Source organism: Cimex lectularius, unplaced genomic scaffold (genome assembly GCF_000648675.2).
Source record: "Cimex lectularius strain Harlan isolate CLEC.00 unplaced genomic scaffold, Clec_2.1 scaffold10, whole genome shotgun sequence".
NCBI classification, from domain to species: Eukaryota; Metazoa; Arthropoda; class Insecta; order Hemiptera; family Cimicidae; genus Cimex; species Cimex lectularius.
Genome location: NW_019392665.1, coordinates 3,299,004 through 3,318,960, shown reverse-complemented (window position 1 = coordinate 3,318,960; position 19,957 = coordinate 3,299,004). Strand labels below are relative to the sequence as shown.

Genomic DNA, 19,957 nt, shown 5'->3' with positions numbered 1-19,957 from the left:
AATAAATATCTGGATTAATATTTAGAAATAATATCAATTTCTATCACATAAACTTTACTCGGTCATTAAATGGACATTAAAACTTTAGGTAAGGTCATTATTGACTTCCTTTATTTTAAGCTCAAAGGGAAAAGTTTTATCGGCATTTACTCATCGAATAATTAAATAAGTTCAATTCGGCCGATTCATTTTTCAAGAGTAATTATTTTTTTCAATACTTCGACTAACGAATTTGACCTTTTTTGCAGGTGAAGAGGAGCATTATGCTGAAAATGGCTGATGCTTGCCAGCAACAGATCACCAGCAACCAGACACGCTTTCACGAGATGTACGTTCAGCGGCATAACAACGTCAGGTATGATCTGATAGCAAAACACCTCCTATAAAAAAATTAATTATGGCTTTGTTTTGCAGCATTCTTTATGCAGATATCGTCAACTTCACCCCGTTGTCTGAACAGCTGAGCGCGTCGGACCTCGTGAAGACCCTGAACGAGCTCTTCGGCCGTTTCGACCAATTGGCCCACGTGAGTCGATTGATTTTCCTCCCCCTTGGGCACGAGATAAAAGCCCGAGTGCTTTCGTTTGTAGGTCTAAGTTTTTCGAGTGTGACGTTAAGTCCGCTAAGGACCAACTTTATCGGCGGCCGTGTGAAGTTTACCGTCGTACCTAAGACGTGTGGCCCCTCGAGGTCAAGACTTCTCAAAAGACACGGAAAGTTGCCAAATGAAATAGAACACGTTCTCAATACAGAGATCAACCAAAAAACAAAACAAAAACCAAGAAATGTTTATACGTAAGGTTGAAACAACAATAACGATGGATGTTTCAATCTAAAGTCTCTGGAACAAATAAAATTACAACTTTTAAAAAGTTGTTAAATAAATAATATATCATATAATCCTCATTCAGCTACCATTTAACCATACCATTTACCAATGTTGTTAAACAATCAGCTTTGTGAGTAAACTGTGGATAGGTTGATTGATATCAGCTCGTTAATGGAGAAGAGGATGGCAAAGGATGATCGCCTCCCTTTCATTTGAATTACCTTAGGCAGGATTATAGTTGATTGAGCTGCTTCCCAGGTTTGAAGGTCCTCAGCTAAAGACGATCGTAAACGGATTTCGAAGTAAATTGGGTCGATAGTAAAAGCGAAAGGTCGTGGTAAAATCTTTTGTAGTCGTAAAACTCGATAGGTTGATGTTCGTAATCGGTCTTGCTTTATTGGTTCTATTTTCAGTTTTTTTAGCAAGTAGCTTACGGTTAACAAATCTGCAGAGCAATAGACCATGGCAACTGATTTAATCATTAATAATGAATCGTTGTATTGAGTTTATATGACGTACTGAAGGTGGGTAATTAATGTGAACCAAAAAAAGGGCAATCCCACAAAAGAAAAAGCTAGTAAAGCACTTTCTGAGTGATGTAAGGGTGTTTTGGGTGATGACCGAGGATAGTGAGATGACTCTGACGCATTTGAAAAAGAAACTTCTAAGGTGAATGATTATTATAAGACCTGCTTTAATAGCGAGGATGTTAAAATAATGGCGACTGTTAACGAATGTTACAGAAGAAAGTGAGATTGCTGGGCCAAACTCAGAAGATGCCGAGGACAATTGTCAAATGATAAGAAGGTCCATTGACGAAATGATTTCTTGAATCTGGCCAAATCCACTCCACTCAACCAAAAGAGTTCGTGAGAAGGTGCGATTAATGAGAACCAACAAAGGGCAATCCCACAAAAAAACAGAAGCTGGTGAAGCTCTGTCTGAGAGGCCAAGGTACGATGATCCTTTGACCAGTGGTGAAGTTAGGGGGTTTTGGGTGATCATCGAGGATGGTGAGATGATTCTGGCGTTTTGGAAAAAGGAACTCCTAAGGATGTTCACGATAACTGGAGGTACTGCAATATTCAGCCAAGCATAGAAGATGACAGATGAGGACAGGTGTCAGACGATAAGATTGTCCTTCGACGAAATGGATTCTTTAATCTGGTCAGACCAACAAAGGGCAATCTCACAAAAAATAGAAGCTGATGAAGCACTGTTTGAGGTGCCAGGGTACTAAAAGATGATCTTATCCTCTTACCAGTGGTGAAGTAAGGGAGTTTTGGGTGATCATCGAGGATGGTGAGATGATTCTGACGTTTTGGAAAAAGGAACTCCTAAGGATGTTCACGATAATTGGAGGTACTGCAATATTCGGCCAAGCATAGAAGATGCCAGATGAGGACAGGTGTGAAACGATAAGAAGGTCCTTCGACGAAATGGATTTTTTAATCTGGTCAGACCCTGGCCAGAAAGGATTCTGAGAATGTTGGCTTCTAATTAGAACACAAAATACATAAACGCAGAAAGACAGGCCAAGCTGAGCGAAATCGACTGGAAGGATAGGTTGGAGAATCAGATGTTTTGGTAATTAAATTGTAGCTTTGGTTAAACAGCAGTTGCTACACATATGATAACCTACTGATCGGTGATTCGGTGATTGAAGACATTACAGCTGAGGTCGGTCAGAATCTTCAGTACTGCTCAGACGTCATACATGTCGGAGCATTACTTGGGCAATGAGAACGACAGGATAATGCAAATAACCTACCGAAATTAAAGCTTCGGGAAGAACAGACCAAGATTTGTGGATGCTTATTATCGCGATGATTCAGATTTGATAATAAATTAATTAATGCCCATTATATATAGTATAAAATCAAACACTGTTGCATGCGAAGGTCCATACATGCTGAGATTCCTACTCCTGGGAGAGAAAAAGCCCGGGCCTGAAGGATGATGAGGATGTGCTCTAATAGAATAGAATTTTGGAATGCACAATAGACCAATATTGGTCACAGTTAAGGTCATATAGAGCTATTCTAACCTTATTCTTAAGGTCATTAAATTTGAAGCATTGTCTAAGGAACCAAGATAACGAGTTTTGGATGATGACCGATGATGGTGAGATGATCCTGACGCTTTGGAAAACGAAAGTGCTCTAAATGATCAAGCTAATTAGCTAACTTGAACAGATTTTTGTCGAACGTAGCCACCGTCAAATAATGAAGTGTGGTTGGACCATGAACAGAAAGTGCCAGATGGTCTACCGAACAGTGCGACAAATGCGATAAATAGGCGAAGGGAGATTTAATAAAAGAACAAAGTTTAAATGTTAAAAAAAGTTGGATGGTTCGTAGACGGATGAAAAAATGAAACCGACGATACACAGAAACTGAGACTAAAACACAAGGATCTTTCTTAGAAAAGGGAATGGAAACAAACATGAACAGTAGTGCTGTGGTCATCAGACGTGTTTGATTTTCAGCGGTTTATGATTATAAGTAGGGTTTGAAGAAAAAGTAGACCCAAAAATAGACCCGCTGAATACCTTATGACCTTTTTATGTCAATAGTCAAGCCTACTCGCTCCCTGTAAGGCGCCAAGGCATGGCACTCCTCGACCTAGCGTGACACATTGAGCACCCTTTCTGTACATCGGGACACCAGTACCGTTAAGAATTGACGTCGAGAGATGTGTTTGTATCTTCAGCCTGATGAGGAGTATAAATACTATGTGCTAATTTTTGTGAGTAGAATTTTACAAACAGTGAAATCGACGATCACACCAACTCAAATCATTTCTAGTAGTTGGTTCCTGTAACATACCAGACTTAGACTAGTTTAAATTTTCTCTTTTGTCGTTCAATTAAGGAACAATGTACATTAAACATGTTATTATTCGTGGATTGTGTACGGTTTATATCGTTTTGGCAAATACGCCAATTTAGATATTTCCAGTGCGCCCGTTTCCACGAGCAGTTGTTTCCCCAGGCGATTATGCATTCGGCGTTAGCATAAACACACTCTCCAATTGAAAACCGTCTTGTCGCACATCCCGATTCGCTCTTCCCGTCGGAAGGTTGATTAAAATTTGAATTAAACATGATGGCTATTGTAACGGCCGGGGTGGTATTTATGGAAGGGATTCCACCTCGGCTCGGAGTTTTATTGGGATTCCGTCATATATTGTGATAAGAGGGTTCGGATCTGACATAAGACTTCAATAAAGGGAAAAATCTCCGTGTTAAAACGGGCCGATTTCTTTCCGGTCGCGTCCCTGGGTGATAAAGGACGCCCGGTTCAGGCCACCAATTGTCATAATCGACTATTTACGAGACCGAACGCAAATATTGCCGGCATCAATGGAAACGGACTTAGGACCAGTGGCTTAAACCCTGGGAAAACCGAAGATTGTAATTTTCCCGAGGAAAAAAAGAGGTGAAGGTCAAGACTGGGATTAATTGAGCGGACGGGCAACAAAGACGGCTTTTTGAAATATAAAAGACATGTTTGCACACCAATTTCCTTTGTTCTCTGGAAGGTCTAATTTAAGATTTTTCCCCTGTTTCAGGACAACCAGTGCATGCGGATCAAAATCCTAGGCGACTGCTATTACTGCGTCTCCGGGCTGCCGGTTTCCAGGCCGAACCACGCGTACAACTGCGTCAACATGGGTCTTCAGATGATCGAAGCCATCAGGTAACACTGCTAAGACGTTTAGGACGAATAATTCTAATCTCTCACTGATGATGGTGTGAAGCCGAAACGGATTTATCTGAAACTTACAACAACTGAGACTAGACGGCCCTGTATTGTTCAAAGTTGATCGGTCCAACCCCTATCATTTTTTTTAAAACATTTTTTATATTGTCCTCCCAAAGAAATATAATAAAATTTAAGAAAAGGAAAAATATACATACAAAGAAAAACTATAACCTACCAAAATACACTGACAGGTAAAAATTCCCACCCAATTGATTTTTTTCATTTTTTGATAAAAGAAAATTCTGTCCTTAATTTTCTCATTGCTTTTACAAAAAAATATTTTTTTATTCTATGTTTTAAATTAGGAATAACAATTACAGGTAAACACAGTTAATCCTTAATCACAAGGATAAAGGATTTTCAATGGTTACTTTTTACATAATTTAAAATGTTTATTCAATCATATTTGAATTCTGAAGCAATAAACTTTTTAGTTTTCATCTTTGTTTTCTTACTTTCAATTTTTAAACTTAAAAATGCCACTCAGTGTTGAGGATGTTGCGCGCTGTGTGGCACTTATTGATGATGAACGTTCCAGCAGGTATGCGGCTATGGCCATCGGAGATACCTAGGAATCTCTGCGAGATGACGTTAGAAGTTTTCGAGAAACTGGGTCTTACAATAGAAGGCACGGTTCTGGACGCCCTAGGGAAGCAGAACCACAGGATGATCGTTTTTTGACTTTGAGAATTTTGCGAAACCAACACCTGTTGGTCAAGCGATTCATCAGGTCCAGGAAGTTCGAGGTGTCCAAATTTCTGAACGCACTGCTCGAAGAAGATTAAATCAGTATGGTCTGATGGCTTTTCGCCATGTTAAGGTGGCCATTCACGATCACTCCAAATGGAACCGTGCCAAACCGTACAGCTCCATTTGGAGTGCCTGAAATTTGAGGGGGCATTCACGACCGCTCCATAGCCAGTCGCTCCGAGCGTCAACCAGTGAATTACCTTCTCAAAATGGATGACGATCTCTTGTGCTGTTTATATATTAAAAGCAAAAAATCGAAGAGAAAATGGTGTAAGAAGTGGCTCTTGAACAGAAGCCGTAATACCCACATCAATTTGATGAAAAATCTTTCCCTTGAACCCGCTGATTGGAGGAACTATTTAAGGATGGATGAAACGTCTTATTTATTCATTATATTTAGTGTTCTATTGACTAAATTACTTCTTTCAATTAATTAATCTTTCTTGTAAGGTTTTGGTTGAAATGAAAAAGCTAGTGCCACGAGCGGGATCTGAATCCATGGCCTTCGGATAAATACGCCGCTGCTCTACCACTTGAGCTATCGTGACTTCGATCCACTCGGACACCAACTCCCCATCCCAATCTACAACCTTTCGAATTTTCTCTCTTTTTGCCATTTTTTGGTGTCGGAGAGGATCGACATTGAAAAAACGACCAGACCAGCTCACCAAAATCACCATGCTCCACGCCAGGTTTTCCCATTCACGAACGCGCCATGCCGTCGTCGCGCCGTAGATATTTGGAGTGGCGCGATGGAGTTTGGACCGGTCGAATATTCGGCACAGCCGGGCACGCCAGTTCAGTTTTGCCATTGACGTGGTTTTTGGAACGGCGTCGCTCCGTTTGGACTGCTTGGAGCGATCGTGAATGGGGCCACCTTAAGAGGACCAGAATTGACCAGAAACCAGAGTTGCACGGCTCGCATTTGCTCGAGAACCCAGCCATTCGTCTTTGGGCGATTGGTCTGTTGTACTTTTTACACATGAGTTAGATTTACTCTACGATCTCCAGATGAGCGTGAAAGCGTGTGGAGAAGGCGAAATCTTTGGCATAGAATCCACACGACCAACGAGCACCTCGGACAGAAGTATAAAAGTTGGAATAATCCAAGAACTAACAAACTATCGAAATAAACAGTAACACAATTAAAGGAAGCAGAAAATAACCGGGAATCCTAACAGAAAAGAACAGCAAACTAAATGGACAGCTAAAGAACATTGGCATAACCCAACACTGCATATGCAGATTCTGCAAAGAACCAGAGGAAACAGCAACACACCTACTAACAAACTAGTGCAACACTTGCCAGCAGGAGGAAGTACTTTGTGAAGTATTGTAACCATAGAACAGATTCAACCACTGAAACCGGGCCTACAAATCAAGTTCCTTAATGGTATCGTACTCACTGATGTGCTATAAGCGATTCAACCAGTTCTTAAAGGGCGCAATTTATATAACATAGCTTGGCTGTTGGATAATTGTATAACACAATATTTATGCTGAGACCTTTTGCAAGTCTGACTCCATTATTATATTATTATTAATTTTTACGGCTATTGTAATTTCACGACCTAATATCCAAACCTTCTACCTTAGGTTAGCTAAATCCCTTCTGAGTGCTATTGTATAAAGCTCTGACTCCAAACATCTTATCTATCCTATTGCCATTCAAAGCTTTAATTTAACCTTTTAAAAATTTTAATTTGGAAGGCCAAATGTATGCCAAAATCCCATTTTAAATTATAAAATTTATTCCTGTTCTTTAATTAGAATTTCGAATTTTTGTTCCATAATTTCCCACAGGCTTGAATTGCCAATAATAATAACAATAATAATAATAATAATAATGGAAAAAATACATAAAAGTACAGTGAGGCCATGGGCCGTGGAGAATTTGGAAAAACGTAACAAAATAATATTAACAAGTTCACTAATTTCGTGGTCCGCTTGACCAATTAAATCATTACAATTAATTAAGGTTTTTTAGTTGAGATTTAGTTGAAAAAATGTTAATGGCACAAGCGGGATTCGAACCCACGATCTTCGGCTAGATACGCCGCTGCTCTACCACTTGAGCTATCGTGACCTCGATCCACTCGGACACCAACTTCCTATCTCAACCCCACCTTATGAGCTTTCCCTCCTTTTGCCATTTTAAAATTTGCCACTATAGCTCAAGTGGTAGCTATTTAGCCGGAGGCCTTGGGTTCGAATCCCGCTCGTGACACTGACTTTTTATTTCAACCAAGACCTTACATAAAAAGAATAACATACTACGAATTTTGAGTGAATGGTTTTTAAAAATAATAAATCGTTAATTTTTGGCAATAACCTAAAATTGAGACCAAATTTCACATTTTCAAATGTCGTGTAATCGGTTTGGATTCTCGACGACAATTGAAATGGCGACGGAGAGCTTTAGTGAAGTGTACTTCATTTTAATTAATTAAATTCACTAATTTCGTGGTCCGCTTGACCAATTAAATCATTACAATTAATTAAGGTTTTTTCATCTCAACTAAAAAACCTTAATTAATTGTAATGATTTAATTGGTGATCACGATAGCTCAGGTGGTAGAGCAGCGGCGTATCTAGCCGAAGGTCGTGGGTTCGAAACCCTCTCGTGCCATTAACTTTCTTTCATCTCAACTAAAAAACCTTAATTAATTGTAATATTAACAAGGTTGCGAATAGGTCACTCCCGTTTCACGCACGGTCACCTCTTAGTGGGTACAAGTCAAAAACGCTGCCCACTCTGTGGAAACCGGTGAGATACCTATTAGAGGGATGTAATAAGTTAAGCGAGTACCGAGAACGTTGTGACCTACCATCTAATCTGGAAATGGTTCTTAAGCGTAACAGTGACTTCAAAGATAATCTTATTAGGTACTTAAAACTGATAAATGCGTATGGATACATATAACCAACTACACCTGGTATATCTCCATTCTGCAGTGTGAATGTATTTATTAGCGTGGGTGATGACTGAATACTGAATAGCTTACAGGCCCGCCAAATCAGTTTAGGTAATTATATACTTGTTGTGTGATGTGAGGGACAGGTCGCCGCTATCAAGGTTGTTGTAATACGGCCGAGATGCTTCCCTTGTCCATTATGAATGTATTTATTAGAGTGAATGTTTTGTGTAAATGGACGTGGATGTCGAGGAATAGCGAGTCACAAGCCCGTCAAAAGGAAATTTGTCTAATGGATGAATGAAATTCTGTACATACTGTATGAATGTATTTATTAGCACGAATGGAAGGAAGTCGGTAGGATTATGACTCTTTTTATTTATTTAGTTGTAGGGGCAGGACCTCAGTCGTGCACCTGTACTCTGAGCCCTGCCATCTGTAGATTAGGTAATCATTTTCTTGGCGTGAGTGGGTATTGTTAGTGAGTCTGTAAATATTGAAGTATTTTTAACAAACCACGTGTGGAATAGTAGGAACGAGCACCAAAACACTCCTGTTTTTGATCGGTAGGAAACAAAATTAAAAGAAGAGATATAGTGAATGAGATAGAGATAAAGTTGAAATGAAACAAAGAAAAATGCGAGAAGCTTATATACGTGAGGTGTCGGCAATGACCCAGTAGTTAGCCGGCCAAAAAAAAAAAGTTTTCTCTCAAGTCCCTCAGTTGGCCAATTTATGTACAATTGGCTTAATTTCTTTCATACTATCTCTACAGACCATCTTGCCGCCCACTTTCGTTTGATAATATTATCATTATTAAATCTATTATATTTCGTGGTCCGATTAATCTTCTTTCAATTAATTAATCTTTTTGTAAGGTATTGGTCGAAATGAAAAAGCTAATGTCACGAGCGGGATTCGAACCCAGGACCTTCGGCTCAATACACCATTGCTCTAACCACTTGAGCTATCGTGACTTCGATCCACTCGGACACGAATTCCCCATCTCAACCTCATTATTATTATTATTATTGGCCATACAAGCTGACGGAAAATTTTTAAATTATGGAACAAAAATTCGAAATTGTAATTAAAGAACAAGAAAATATTTTATAATTTAAAACTTTTTTTTGTACATACATTTGCTCTTCCAAATTAAGTATTTTAAAAGGATATATTAAAACTTTGGATGGTAATAGGATAGAAGGGATGTAGCTAACTAAAGGTAGAATTTTTAAATGCATTAGTTAGGCGTGAGATGACCTTAGCCGTTAAAACGCCCTTATAAATTAATAATAATAATAAAAGCACTTTATTTGTTATATTCCAATAATTGCAATTAAATTACTAAATAAGTACCATTACGGCATGGAAAATTCAGTCTGCCGGAGGTGAATGAAAGCATAAACAGGGCAACAAAAATGCAGAATAATACAAAACGTGAATGTAGAAAAGAAAAAAGTCCACAGAATTGAAATAAAAAAAACTAAAAAGTGAACAAATAAAATAAGAACAGCAATGAAGAAAAATTTAAATTAAATTATACAAACACTAAATATTCATTTCATTGACATAAAAATATCCTAATTGCCATGGGTGTTCTCAAAATCCAACAAGGGACGTTGGCTCATGGTTTGACTGTGTTTAATTGGTCTCGGGAACCGCAGCGTAGGTGGAGTATGCGGATATCATTTAACATTGTACATTGTGCAATTAAATGGGACAATTCTGGCCTTAGATGTTACATAAAGCGCACAAGGCAGAGGGCCACTCCATCCAGGGGGTGAAATTAAACCAATCTTTAAACGCCCACCGTGGGTCACTCAAATTTGCGTATTGATGAAACTCAGACAGGTGGTCGCGGTGAGAAACATAATGATAAAGATCCCTGTACAGCAAAACGTTGGTGGATGCCAGAGTAAGCCTCACAGACTCGATGATGAGTACTCATTGATGTGAGGAGAGTGTCAAAACTAGTTTTCCATTTGGGTATATTATCATAGTCCTAAGCCTCGATTCTCCTGGGTTCAATAGAATAGCTATACTGCCAAAAATCTACCATCTTTGGTTTTTACATGAAAAAATGGCCAACTTTGGAAATGAATATTTTCTCAGCTTTTTAAGTCACAGGACTGCGTTAGGCCTCATTTTTAAAAAAAAATAAGCCTTTTTAATATTCATGTTAGGTATTTATTGATTTTCACAACCTCTTTGTTTTACTTTTTATTTCCAATACGTATTTCGGGACCACTGCCGGTGCCGTTTTTCCAAGCTATCAAACAAAAACGTACAAATTATTGCCAATAAACTCAATTATATAAAAACACATCTGTAAGTTACACGTGTAAAAATTATTTTTATTAATTCCATTATATTTCGTGGCCCGATTGACAAAATAACTTCTTTCAATTAATTAATTTTCACGTAAGGTATTGGTTGAGAGGAGAAAAGTGAGAAAAACGAGCGGAATTTTTAACTCTTAATTAATTAATTTTTATTGATTTCAATTTAAAACGTTCAAATTGACCTTGTTTGAGCTCAGAACATACACATGTGCACGTTTGTTATTTCTGTACGATTAAAGTGATTTTTATTAGATAACAATCACATGACGCACTCAATATATATTTCTATACAAATAATTTATAAATAGGACAAATAATTTAAAATTAAATACTTAACAATAAAATTAACAAATCATTCAATAATCGTTAATTAATAACTAAAACTTAAAATTAACCTATAATTAATGTCCGAGTGGATCGAAGCCACGGTAGCTCAAGTCGTACAGCAGCGGCGTATTTAGCCGAAGGTCGTGGGTTCGAATCCTGCTGGCAACACAGCTCTTTTATTGGGTTGTCCGGAAAATAATGCAGGATTTTAAGTTTTCATTAAAAAAAATCTATATAAAATATTCTGTTTACGTTTACAGGATTACTCATTTGTNTTATTTTGATTAAAGAACATTGCTTTAAAGTAACTAGTTTCTTTTTTTTTGTTTAATACCAAAATCCTGCATTATTTTCCGGACAACCCAATATTTCAACACGTTACATAAACATTAATTAATTGAAAGAAGTTATTCGGTTAATCGGACCACGAAATATAATGGACTTAATGTTAATCTTAATTTTAGATGTCGTTATATGACTAGGGCGACATCTCCCTGTAACGTGCTAAAACAAATAAATCGATGCATCGATTTCCTTCGATTTTTAACTTTCTCAGTACAACAGTTGCAACTTTAATTAATGTATAGATAGTGTATAGATGTATTATTTGTTCTGTACGACATAGATATCTTGTTGTTCTGTAGATATGACATTTTTATAAAGCGTATTAAGTTTTTCTGAGCCTCTTTTAAAGGTTTTCCTAGCTTCGGTCATTCGTCAGTAAATTCAAAAATTCGGGAACATGTTAATTTTTGCACTTTTGACGAAAACTCCAAATTGAGCCGTGGTGCCAGGAAATGGTTTTTGGAGCGGCGCCCTATAGCTATCGATAGGAAATTTTAATAAGCTTTCAATTCATCACCTGTCCCATTGCCCAATTTTTTTTAACATTTTGGATTATTCCTGATTTTTGGGCAAAAGCGTGGTTTTTTAGGTGCTCGTGGAAAAAAACCGATCATTCTCTCTGCATAAATTTTGAACTATCAGGTTTTCGCGAATTTTACTCTCTACAACTTTTGATCCGAGGACTTTTCAAAATAAGTGGTCAGGAAAGCTACAATTCTTTCCTTTTTCTTTCTTTGACCTTTTGGAATGCGAAATCTGCTGTCGATAGCCACTTTTTTACTCATGACGGAAATTCAACTTTCCCTTACCATTTCACAGGTGTTCAGGCCGTTTGGCTTCGAATAACGTATTGATATTATAAGTTTGTATATGGTCAAATCGGGAGAGTAATCGGTTTTTTCCATGAGGACGCAAAAAACCACGTTTTACAGCCAAAAATCTCGAATAATCGAATAATTCGAAAACGCTTGAGAAATCGGGCAAAGTGGAAGGTGAGCAGTTGAACTCATTAAAATTTCCTATCGATTACTAAAGGGCGTCACTCCAAAAAGATTTCCTGGCTTCACAGCTCAATTTAAGCCCCCAAAAAAAGGTTTTCATAAAAAGTACAAAATTAACATATTCCCGAATTTTTGAATTTACCGATGAATGGCTGAAGCTAAGAAAACTTTTAAAAATGGCTTTCAAGCCTGGAAGGTTGTACTAACCTGCTACTGAAATATACACGATATACAAAAACAAAATAATTTTTATTTTTCCATGTGTTTAACTAGTTTGACCACCGATTTAAAAAAGGCATCTTGTTCAGCTTCAAATTTTCTACAAAAATGAGACCTACCATAGGTCTGTGACTTAAAAGAATGAGAAATGCATTTCCAAAATTTTGTCATTTTTCGAGAAAAATTTCCTAAAATTTATTATCCAAAAAATGAGACCTTCCACAGGTCTGTGACTTAAAAGAATTAGAAATGCATTTCCAAATTTGGTCATTTTTCGAGCAAAACTTCCTGAAATTTATTATCCAAAAAATGAGACCTTCCACAGATCTGTTACTTAAAAGAATGAGAAATGCATTTCCAAATTTGGTCATTTTTCGATCAGAATTTCCTAAAATTTATTATCCAAAAAATGAGACCTTCCACAGGTCTGTGACTTAAAAGGCTGAGAAATGCATTTCCAAATCTGGTCATTTTTCGAGCAAAATTTTCTAAAATTTATTATCTAAAAAATGAGATCTTCCAGAGGTCTGTGACTTCAAAGAATGAGAAATGCATTTCCAAATTTGGTCATTTTTCGAGCAGAATTTCCTAAAATGTATTATCCAAAAAATGTGACCTTTCACAGATCTGTGACTTAAAAGGCTGAGAAATGCATTTCTAAATTTGGTCATTTTTCGAGCAAAATTTCCTAAAATTTATATTGCTTCTTTTGGTATCATGAGGGAAGATTATAACTGGGTTATATATTTGTCTCTTTTAACCTTTAAATAGATGTTGGAAGATGAAACAAACCGTTTTAAACGTTAGAAAAATTTCTTTTCTTTTCTTTGTTGGTAAGGGAACTGGGTTTTCCGATTTTTCACCAGTCCTTACACCAAAGATTATTAATAATTAACATCCCCTCCATATATGTTCAAACATGTAAATAGTAAGTCCTTCTTTATTTTATTTATTTTTATATGATTATTACAAGATTATGAGGATGTCTTACTTAACCGGAAAGGATCTGGGTTATAATTAGCAATTTTAATTGGGTGTCGATGATAATACCCAAATCTTTAATGTCATCAACAACTAATGATTTGTTTCCGATACTATATTTAATGATTATCTATAAAATCCAGTGGAAAGTGACAGATTTAAATTTAGAGATGTTAAGATATACCTAATTCAATTTGGTCAAGAGGTAAAGATTTTGCAAATTTTACAAATCAACAAGTATCCTCCTTAGATGAATTTTACTACAAGCTCTGAATATCTTTAGGAATAATATAAATATAAGAGGACCAAAATGTGATCCTTGGGGGACTGCAGAAGATGCAGTGAATTGATAGGAATAATTTAATTTGATTTTAACAGATAATATTGTCCTTGACCTTTCGAATATAATAAATATCCTAAAATAACTTCTAGCCTTCCAATTCAGAAAATGGGACGGACATCTTATCAAATGCCTTGATCAGTTTGAGTTGACTATTTTTTTTTCAAAAGTGTTTGGGGATAGATCATAAAACGCACGTATTTTCCTAACGATCGTTAAACATTCACCTCATTGGTTCAATTACTACTTCACATATAAACATTCATCACGACTTTATGAATTCAATTAGCAAAGGGATGAATTGTTATTGTTATTATAGTCGGCACTATCGGATTTCTTGTTTTGAGAGCTCGTCGAAAGGGGCTTGCAACGTTAGACCATTTAGACGCCATCCCTTTTGATTAAGTGGCCTCCGATCATAAAAGTTAATGACTTGAAGAGCTATTGTAATTAAAAGCCCTGTCGTGTCAGACCGTCATGCTGGAATAAACTTTATTATAAGATTTTTTTCATACTGACAAATATAACAAATTATGCTTGAAATTCTAATTTTTTAAATTAATTTGCTGGTTGTTTACATTTTCTTCGAGTTATGATTTAATTTATTTTCAAAAATTTCAGTATAAATTCATTTTATAATTCGACAACTTGTCAAACTAGTCTTTGAACTTAAAGGCTGGAAGAAGTACAAATTAGGGCCAAAATCAAGGAAGTACAAGATTTACCATCTATCACTTCCACACCAGGACATAAGTTCAAGTATGGTGCTGAATTTCTAAACTAAACTGAACAAATTAGGTAAGGAAAATAAAGACACCTTCTGCTGTGTCCCAGAACATGTGGGAGGAAAGGGAAATGAGATAGTGGACGTCCTTGCAAGCAAAGCAGCTGCTAATAGGACCCTTCTATGGCACATATCACACTATCAACGATTATTATAGATAAAAGGATAAGATGAAAATGAGGAACAGAGGAATTCAATCATTGGACATAAACCATCCAAGAACCTTCTAGCAAACTTTGGAATGTAAGAAACAACAAAATGTATCAAAGGAAGCAGGAAAAACTTGGAATCTTGACTGGGCTGAATGGGCATCTGAAGAAGATTGGTATAACAGCCCGGCAGATTCTGAAAAGAAGCAGAGGAGACTGCTTGCAACTGTGGTGCCACATTGGGATGTACAATGTACCGTAGTAACCATTCAACCACTGAGACTGGACCTATCAATCAAACTCCTTGATGAACTAGGACTCACCGGTGTGCTATAAGCATAGAGCGTGGGGTTAAAATATCTACATCTACACCAAATGGAACACTCGAGGGATGGTGGAAGGACGTGAAGCTGGGGTGGCTCTAGTCAAAACCGTCCTCATGACTTAGAAAGGCGGGATGAACCAACCTGACACGCATCAAAATACGAGCGCAAATAATCCAATGATGTATGCCCGTCTCGTGTTGGCCGAGAAGTTAAACGCAACACGGTAAATGCTTTGATGTCGGGTTACTAATAAGTACTATTGAAGATGACGAGGTCTTGAGAACTGTCTCTACAGAAAATAGATACCGTAGGTCATTACCGTTGAACTCAGCAACACAACAAGCCCAGAAATACCAGATAGAAGAGTGGATCATAAGACAATGGAAACCAGGAACAAACCAAAAACTGTGCCTTTCAAAAAGGCAGGCATACCCATGCCCTGTTCCCATCAACTTCCTCCAAGCTGTGCTTATATTGAAGACTACCGATATCTTTCCCAGTTTCCCAATTGCTTGCCGTGCATGGGGACTTTGCTGGGAAGTTTCGCCTGAAGCATTTGCTCCTTCGCAAATGTGTGGAACATGAAACGGCCCTGAATGTGCGCTTGAACTGCCCTTATATGATGAAATTTCGTCGTGAATGGATAGAAGCCATAAGTGAAAGGCCAACGCAATGGGAGGAACCCTGGAAGGAAGGAAGGAGCCCCTAGGTCTGGTTTAAAAGTCATAACCCGATTCGTAAAAAAATTAAGTACGTGAGGGGCTGGCCAGGCGAAGAAGTGTGAGAGGAACCTCGCCGCCATCTTCCCGACCGATCGTCTCCGCCAGGTCCATCCTAGGAGCGTCATAGCGTAAAAGCCCTCTGCTGGACCAGGGTACAGGATAGAAATAAGGTCCTAGCGGGATGATTTCCAAAGATTGAAGGAGTCGAAATTAAGCCCAACAGCAAGAAAATGCCAGTAGATTTTATCATTAATCACCCTTAATCTGTCCTAATTATCCCTAATTTTGAAATATTTTCAACCGTAATGTTTTATAATCTTTCAGACCAACCGTAGACATACTTTAATCACAAAGGTCGACAGTCCCTTTTACGGGTGTAAGAACATTCTAAAGTAAAGCACTTTGTAACTTAAGCATCCTAATTACTAAGTTGTGAGATTACATACTTGTACAGTGAAAACAGCTTCATCTGAACATTAAAATACAAGTTTTAATTGAATTTCACCCGTTAACATATTTTATGCTAAATTTTCCTTATTTTCGCCAAATATGATGACGTCCTTTTTTTGGTTCCAAAGAAAAAAATCAATATTCCATATCCTAGTAGTTTTTGAAGTTTTTATTTTTAATTTTTAAAGCAGAAACTCAAGAACATATTCCGATGGCACAACTTAAATAATAATATTAAGATATAAGCAGGGCGAGGCAAAAACCTAACTTTTTATATTACTTATTTACATTGTACGTGTACTTGTAATTTATTAATTGACTGTACATAACTAAAATATTGCAAATATGTGCGTGCATTTTTCCTGGTCACAACTCTGACACTCTGACCAGCTCTGCGATCGGAGGACATATGTTAGAGGAACCAGCTAAGTGACGAGGAGGTTTCGAGGTCTAGCGGGTTCTCGTGATGGGAAAGTACAGATAATACCTTGGCAATATGGCTAGGATAGATTATTAAATTAGTCTGGAACTTTTAGAAACGGGATCGGATCACCCCAGATAAAAGTCATCTTGAGGTCATTATGGATAACGACCTAGCGCGTTCTTGTGATGTGGAATTGCAAATAATGCCTTGGCAGTATAGCTAGGATAGATTATTAGATTAGTCTGGAACTTTTAGAAACGGGATCGGATCACCCCAGATAAAAGTTATGTTGAGGTCATTATGGATAGCGACCTAGCGCGTTCTTGTGATGGGAAAGTGCAAATAAGGCCTTGGCAGTAGGGCTAGGATAGATTATTAAATTAGTCTGGAACTTTTAGAAACGGGATCGGATCACCCCAGATAAAAGTTATGTTGAGGTCATTATGGATAGCGACCTAGCGCGTTCTTGTGATGGGAAAGTGCAAATAAGGCCTTGGCAGTAGGGCTAGGATAGATTATTAAATTAGTCTGGAACTTTTAGAAACGGGATCGGATCACCCCAGATAAAAATCCTGTTGAGGTCATTATGGATAGCGACATAGCTCGTTCTCGTGAAAAGTGCAAATAAGGCCTTGGCAGTAGGGCTAGGATAGATTATTAGATTAGTCTGGAACTTTCAGAAACGGGATCGGATCACCCCAGATAAAAATCATGTTGAGGTCGGTATGGATAATAAGGTTGGTGGCGTTTAAGAAACTTTGACTTTTATCTGAGGATTTGTTATTAAAAAGATTGGATTCGCTGGATATTGCATGGCTTGGCGGAAACCCACATTTCTACTCCATATGTCCAAAATGGATCAATAATGAGTTTATAAAGTTAGTTGAGGTTTGACAGTCAAAATCCATTTTTATCCTAAAGGTCCTCATAGTTATTCAAGTCTTCGGATAACTAGTTGACTCTTAAGTCTTGTAGTCACTGTGCTCTCTAAGTATATTCCTGTGTAACTGACATGAGTGGACAATCGGTGTCTCCTTGTTAGCGTACAGCTGTACAGATACTGGGTTCATTTGTCCTTATTCAGTCTTATTTTTCACTTTTTGCACCAGTACTTAATAAGACCAATGTTCTTTTTTGTTGTTAGATTTCTAAATTGGTTCAATAATTTTGGCATATAAGCAGGGCAAGACGAAAAAAGGCTTACAGTTGTTTTTGTTCACAGCATAATTTATCTTATATTATATGATTATGATCGTTTTATTATGGTTTTTTAGGTTTGTGCGTGAGGCGACGGGATTCAACGTCGACATGAGGATCGGTGTTCATACGGGCAACGTACTTTGCGGCGTCCTCGGCTTGAGGAAATGGCAGTTCGACGTCTGGAGCGACGACGTGACACTGGCCAACCACATGGAATCTGGAGGCCTCCCGGGGTATGCACTATCAAATTCCAACTATCCTCATAATATTGAACAATTGGTGTTTTTCAGCCGTGTCCACGTGACGAAAGCCACCCTGATGCAGCTCAACGACAGGTTCAAGTTCGAACCCGGCAACGGCGCCCAGCGCGATTCTTACCTCTCGGATCACAAAATCGACACCTACCTCATCGTGCCTGTAAGTATATAGTTTTTTTATGTCACGACAACCTAGGATTGACTTTCTACATGAATTTTTCTCGTTCAGCCCAGGATGAAAAGAGAATATTACGCCCAACCACAGACTAGAGTGAGTTTGAGAGTTGCGAATGATTGTTTTTTTACCCCGTGTGCCACACTTTGCATGTTTTATTGTCATTTATTTGTCAAGTATTTCCTTAACAACCGAGCCGTCAGACCGTTAAATAAAGTCGAATCCAGTAATTTTTTTCTAATTTATGCATGCATACTGGAAATTGGGACGATTGCACAGGAACCCTGCCGCTCTAGAAAATGGTCAAGAATCGTGAAGAATCGGGGAAAATGGGAAACCTAGCGCACATGCATAGTTAAGATAGTACCTGAATGATCTATCCTCTGATCATCAGTTCTTCTCATGTAAAGCATAACTCAACATTCTAAACCAAGGAACCAACCTAAAACGCATAATTTAAGGCCCAAACAAGTCCTTGAAAGCTATCTGTGTGTTCAATCAGTCAACTGCTCTCTTGTTTATCTTATTTTTCTCCTACAGCTCGTTGCAGTTTACAGAAAATTTTTTTTTAACAACACATAACTCCCTCTGGTTTGATTTTCATATCCGATTACCTTGGGTCTTGGCTTAAGAGCTAGGACAAGTCCAACCTGTTCTCAACCCACTTTGAACACACCTCTACTCCTCATCCAGATTTAAATAACATCATGGACATTGGTATCCCATTTCCTTCTTATCCCAAGAACAGCCTCCCATATCATCTTCGTATGCGAAGTGCTCAAAGAAGACATAATCTGCGATAAATGGAAATCCAAAAGAATGGAATTGCTGCAACGACAGTCACTAGTACCTCCTAGGAGAAAGATCGAATCGAATATACTGAACTAAGGAACTAGGAAAATACAATAAGCCGGAAGGCTGTAGTTCATGGGAACAAAAACTGCACTTCCTAGTATCCATCTTCATCATCCTTCTTATCCACCTATCCAAACCTTTCAGCCATCTGGAGTAAAACCCCATATTCACAAATCCTCCAGATATGATCTTATAACTCACACAATACTCAGAAACCTCCCATTCCAAGACATTTTTTTAAGCCTTTTTCCATAATACTCATCCTAGATTTAGATAAACCCATTCCTTCTCATAAATTCAGTTTATGTCCTGGTAATTCTACGAGTTAGCAATGTGTCAGGGTTGGACAATATTCCCTCAGATTTTTCGAACTGGGAGTACTGCTCTTGATTCCGGCACTGGGAGTGTTCAATCTAAAGCAGTTCCTACCTAATCTTAAAATCGTTTTTAACAAGTAAGTCAAACAATGAGTTCTCTAAGATTTTATTTATCCAAGCTGGCGTCCTACAAGGATGAGTACTTGGTCCCATACTATTTTGATTGCCGAAACCATTCTTACAACTTACGCAGACGATATCGCAGTTTTATCTCCCAACTCAAATCCTACCCAAGCTACCTCCAATATCCAGGTTATCTTGATCTCTTGGAAGAATAGTTGAACATGTGAAAAATGAAACTGAACAAGCAGAACTGCACTTCAATTAGGTTCAGGTGGCCTAAACAGCCTTACCCTAAGGAACTACCGACGTCTGCACTGGATGGGGATGGCAGAAGAATTAAGCGACAAGAACTAAAC

The 19,957-nt window shown here is 37.9% G+C and overlaps 1 protein-coding gene across 2 annotated transcripts in view; it reads left to right on the top strand.

Moving 5' to 3' along the window:
- The window catches only part of LOC106667432 (adenylate cyclase type 2), an 81,545-nt gene that overhangs the window by 48,758 nt on the left and 12,830 nt on the right, over positions 1-19,957 (top strand). Inside the window, exons 6-11 of one of the 2 annotated variants that reach the window (XM_024225059.1) lie at positions 249-355; positions 415-526; positions 4,403-4,530; positions 17,949-18,107; positions 18,165-18,291; positions 18,361-18,402. In XM_024225059.1, the coding sequence (XP_024080827.1) occupies positions 249-355; positions 415-526; positions 4,403-4,530; positions 17,949-18,107; positions 18,165-18,291; positions 18,361-18,402 (675 nt within the window). The remainder of the gene's footprint in view (positions 1-248; positions 356-414; positions 527-4,402; positions 4,531-17,948; positions 18,108-18,164; positions 18,292-18,360; positions 18,403-19,957) is intronic. The other variant, XM_024225060.1, reaches the window with a different exon arrangement.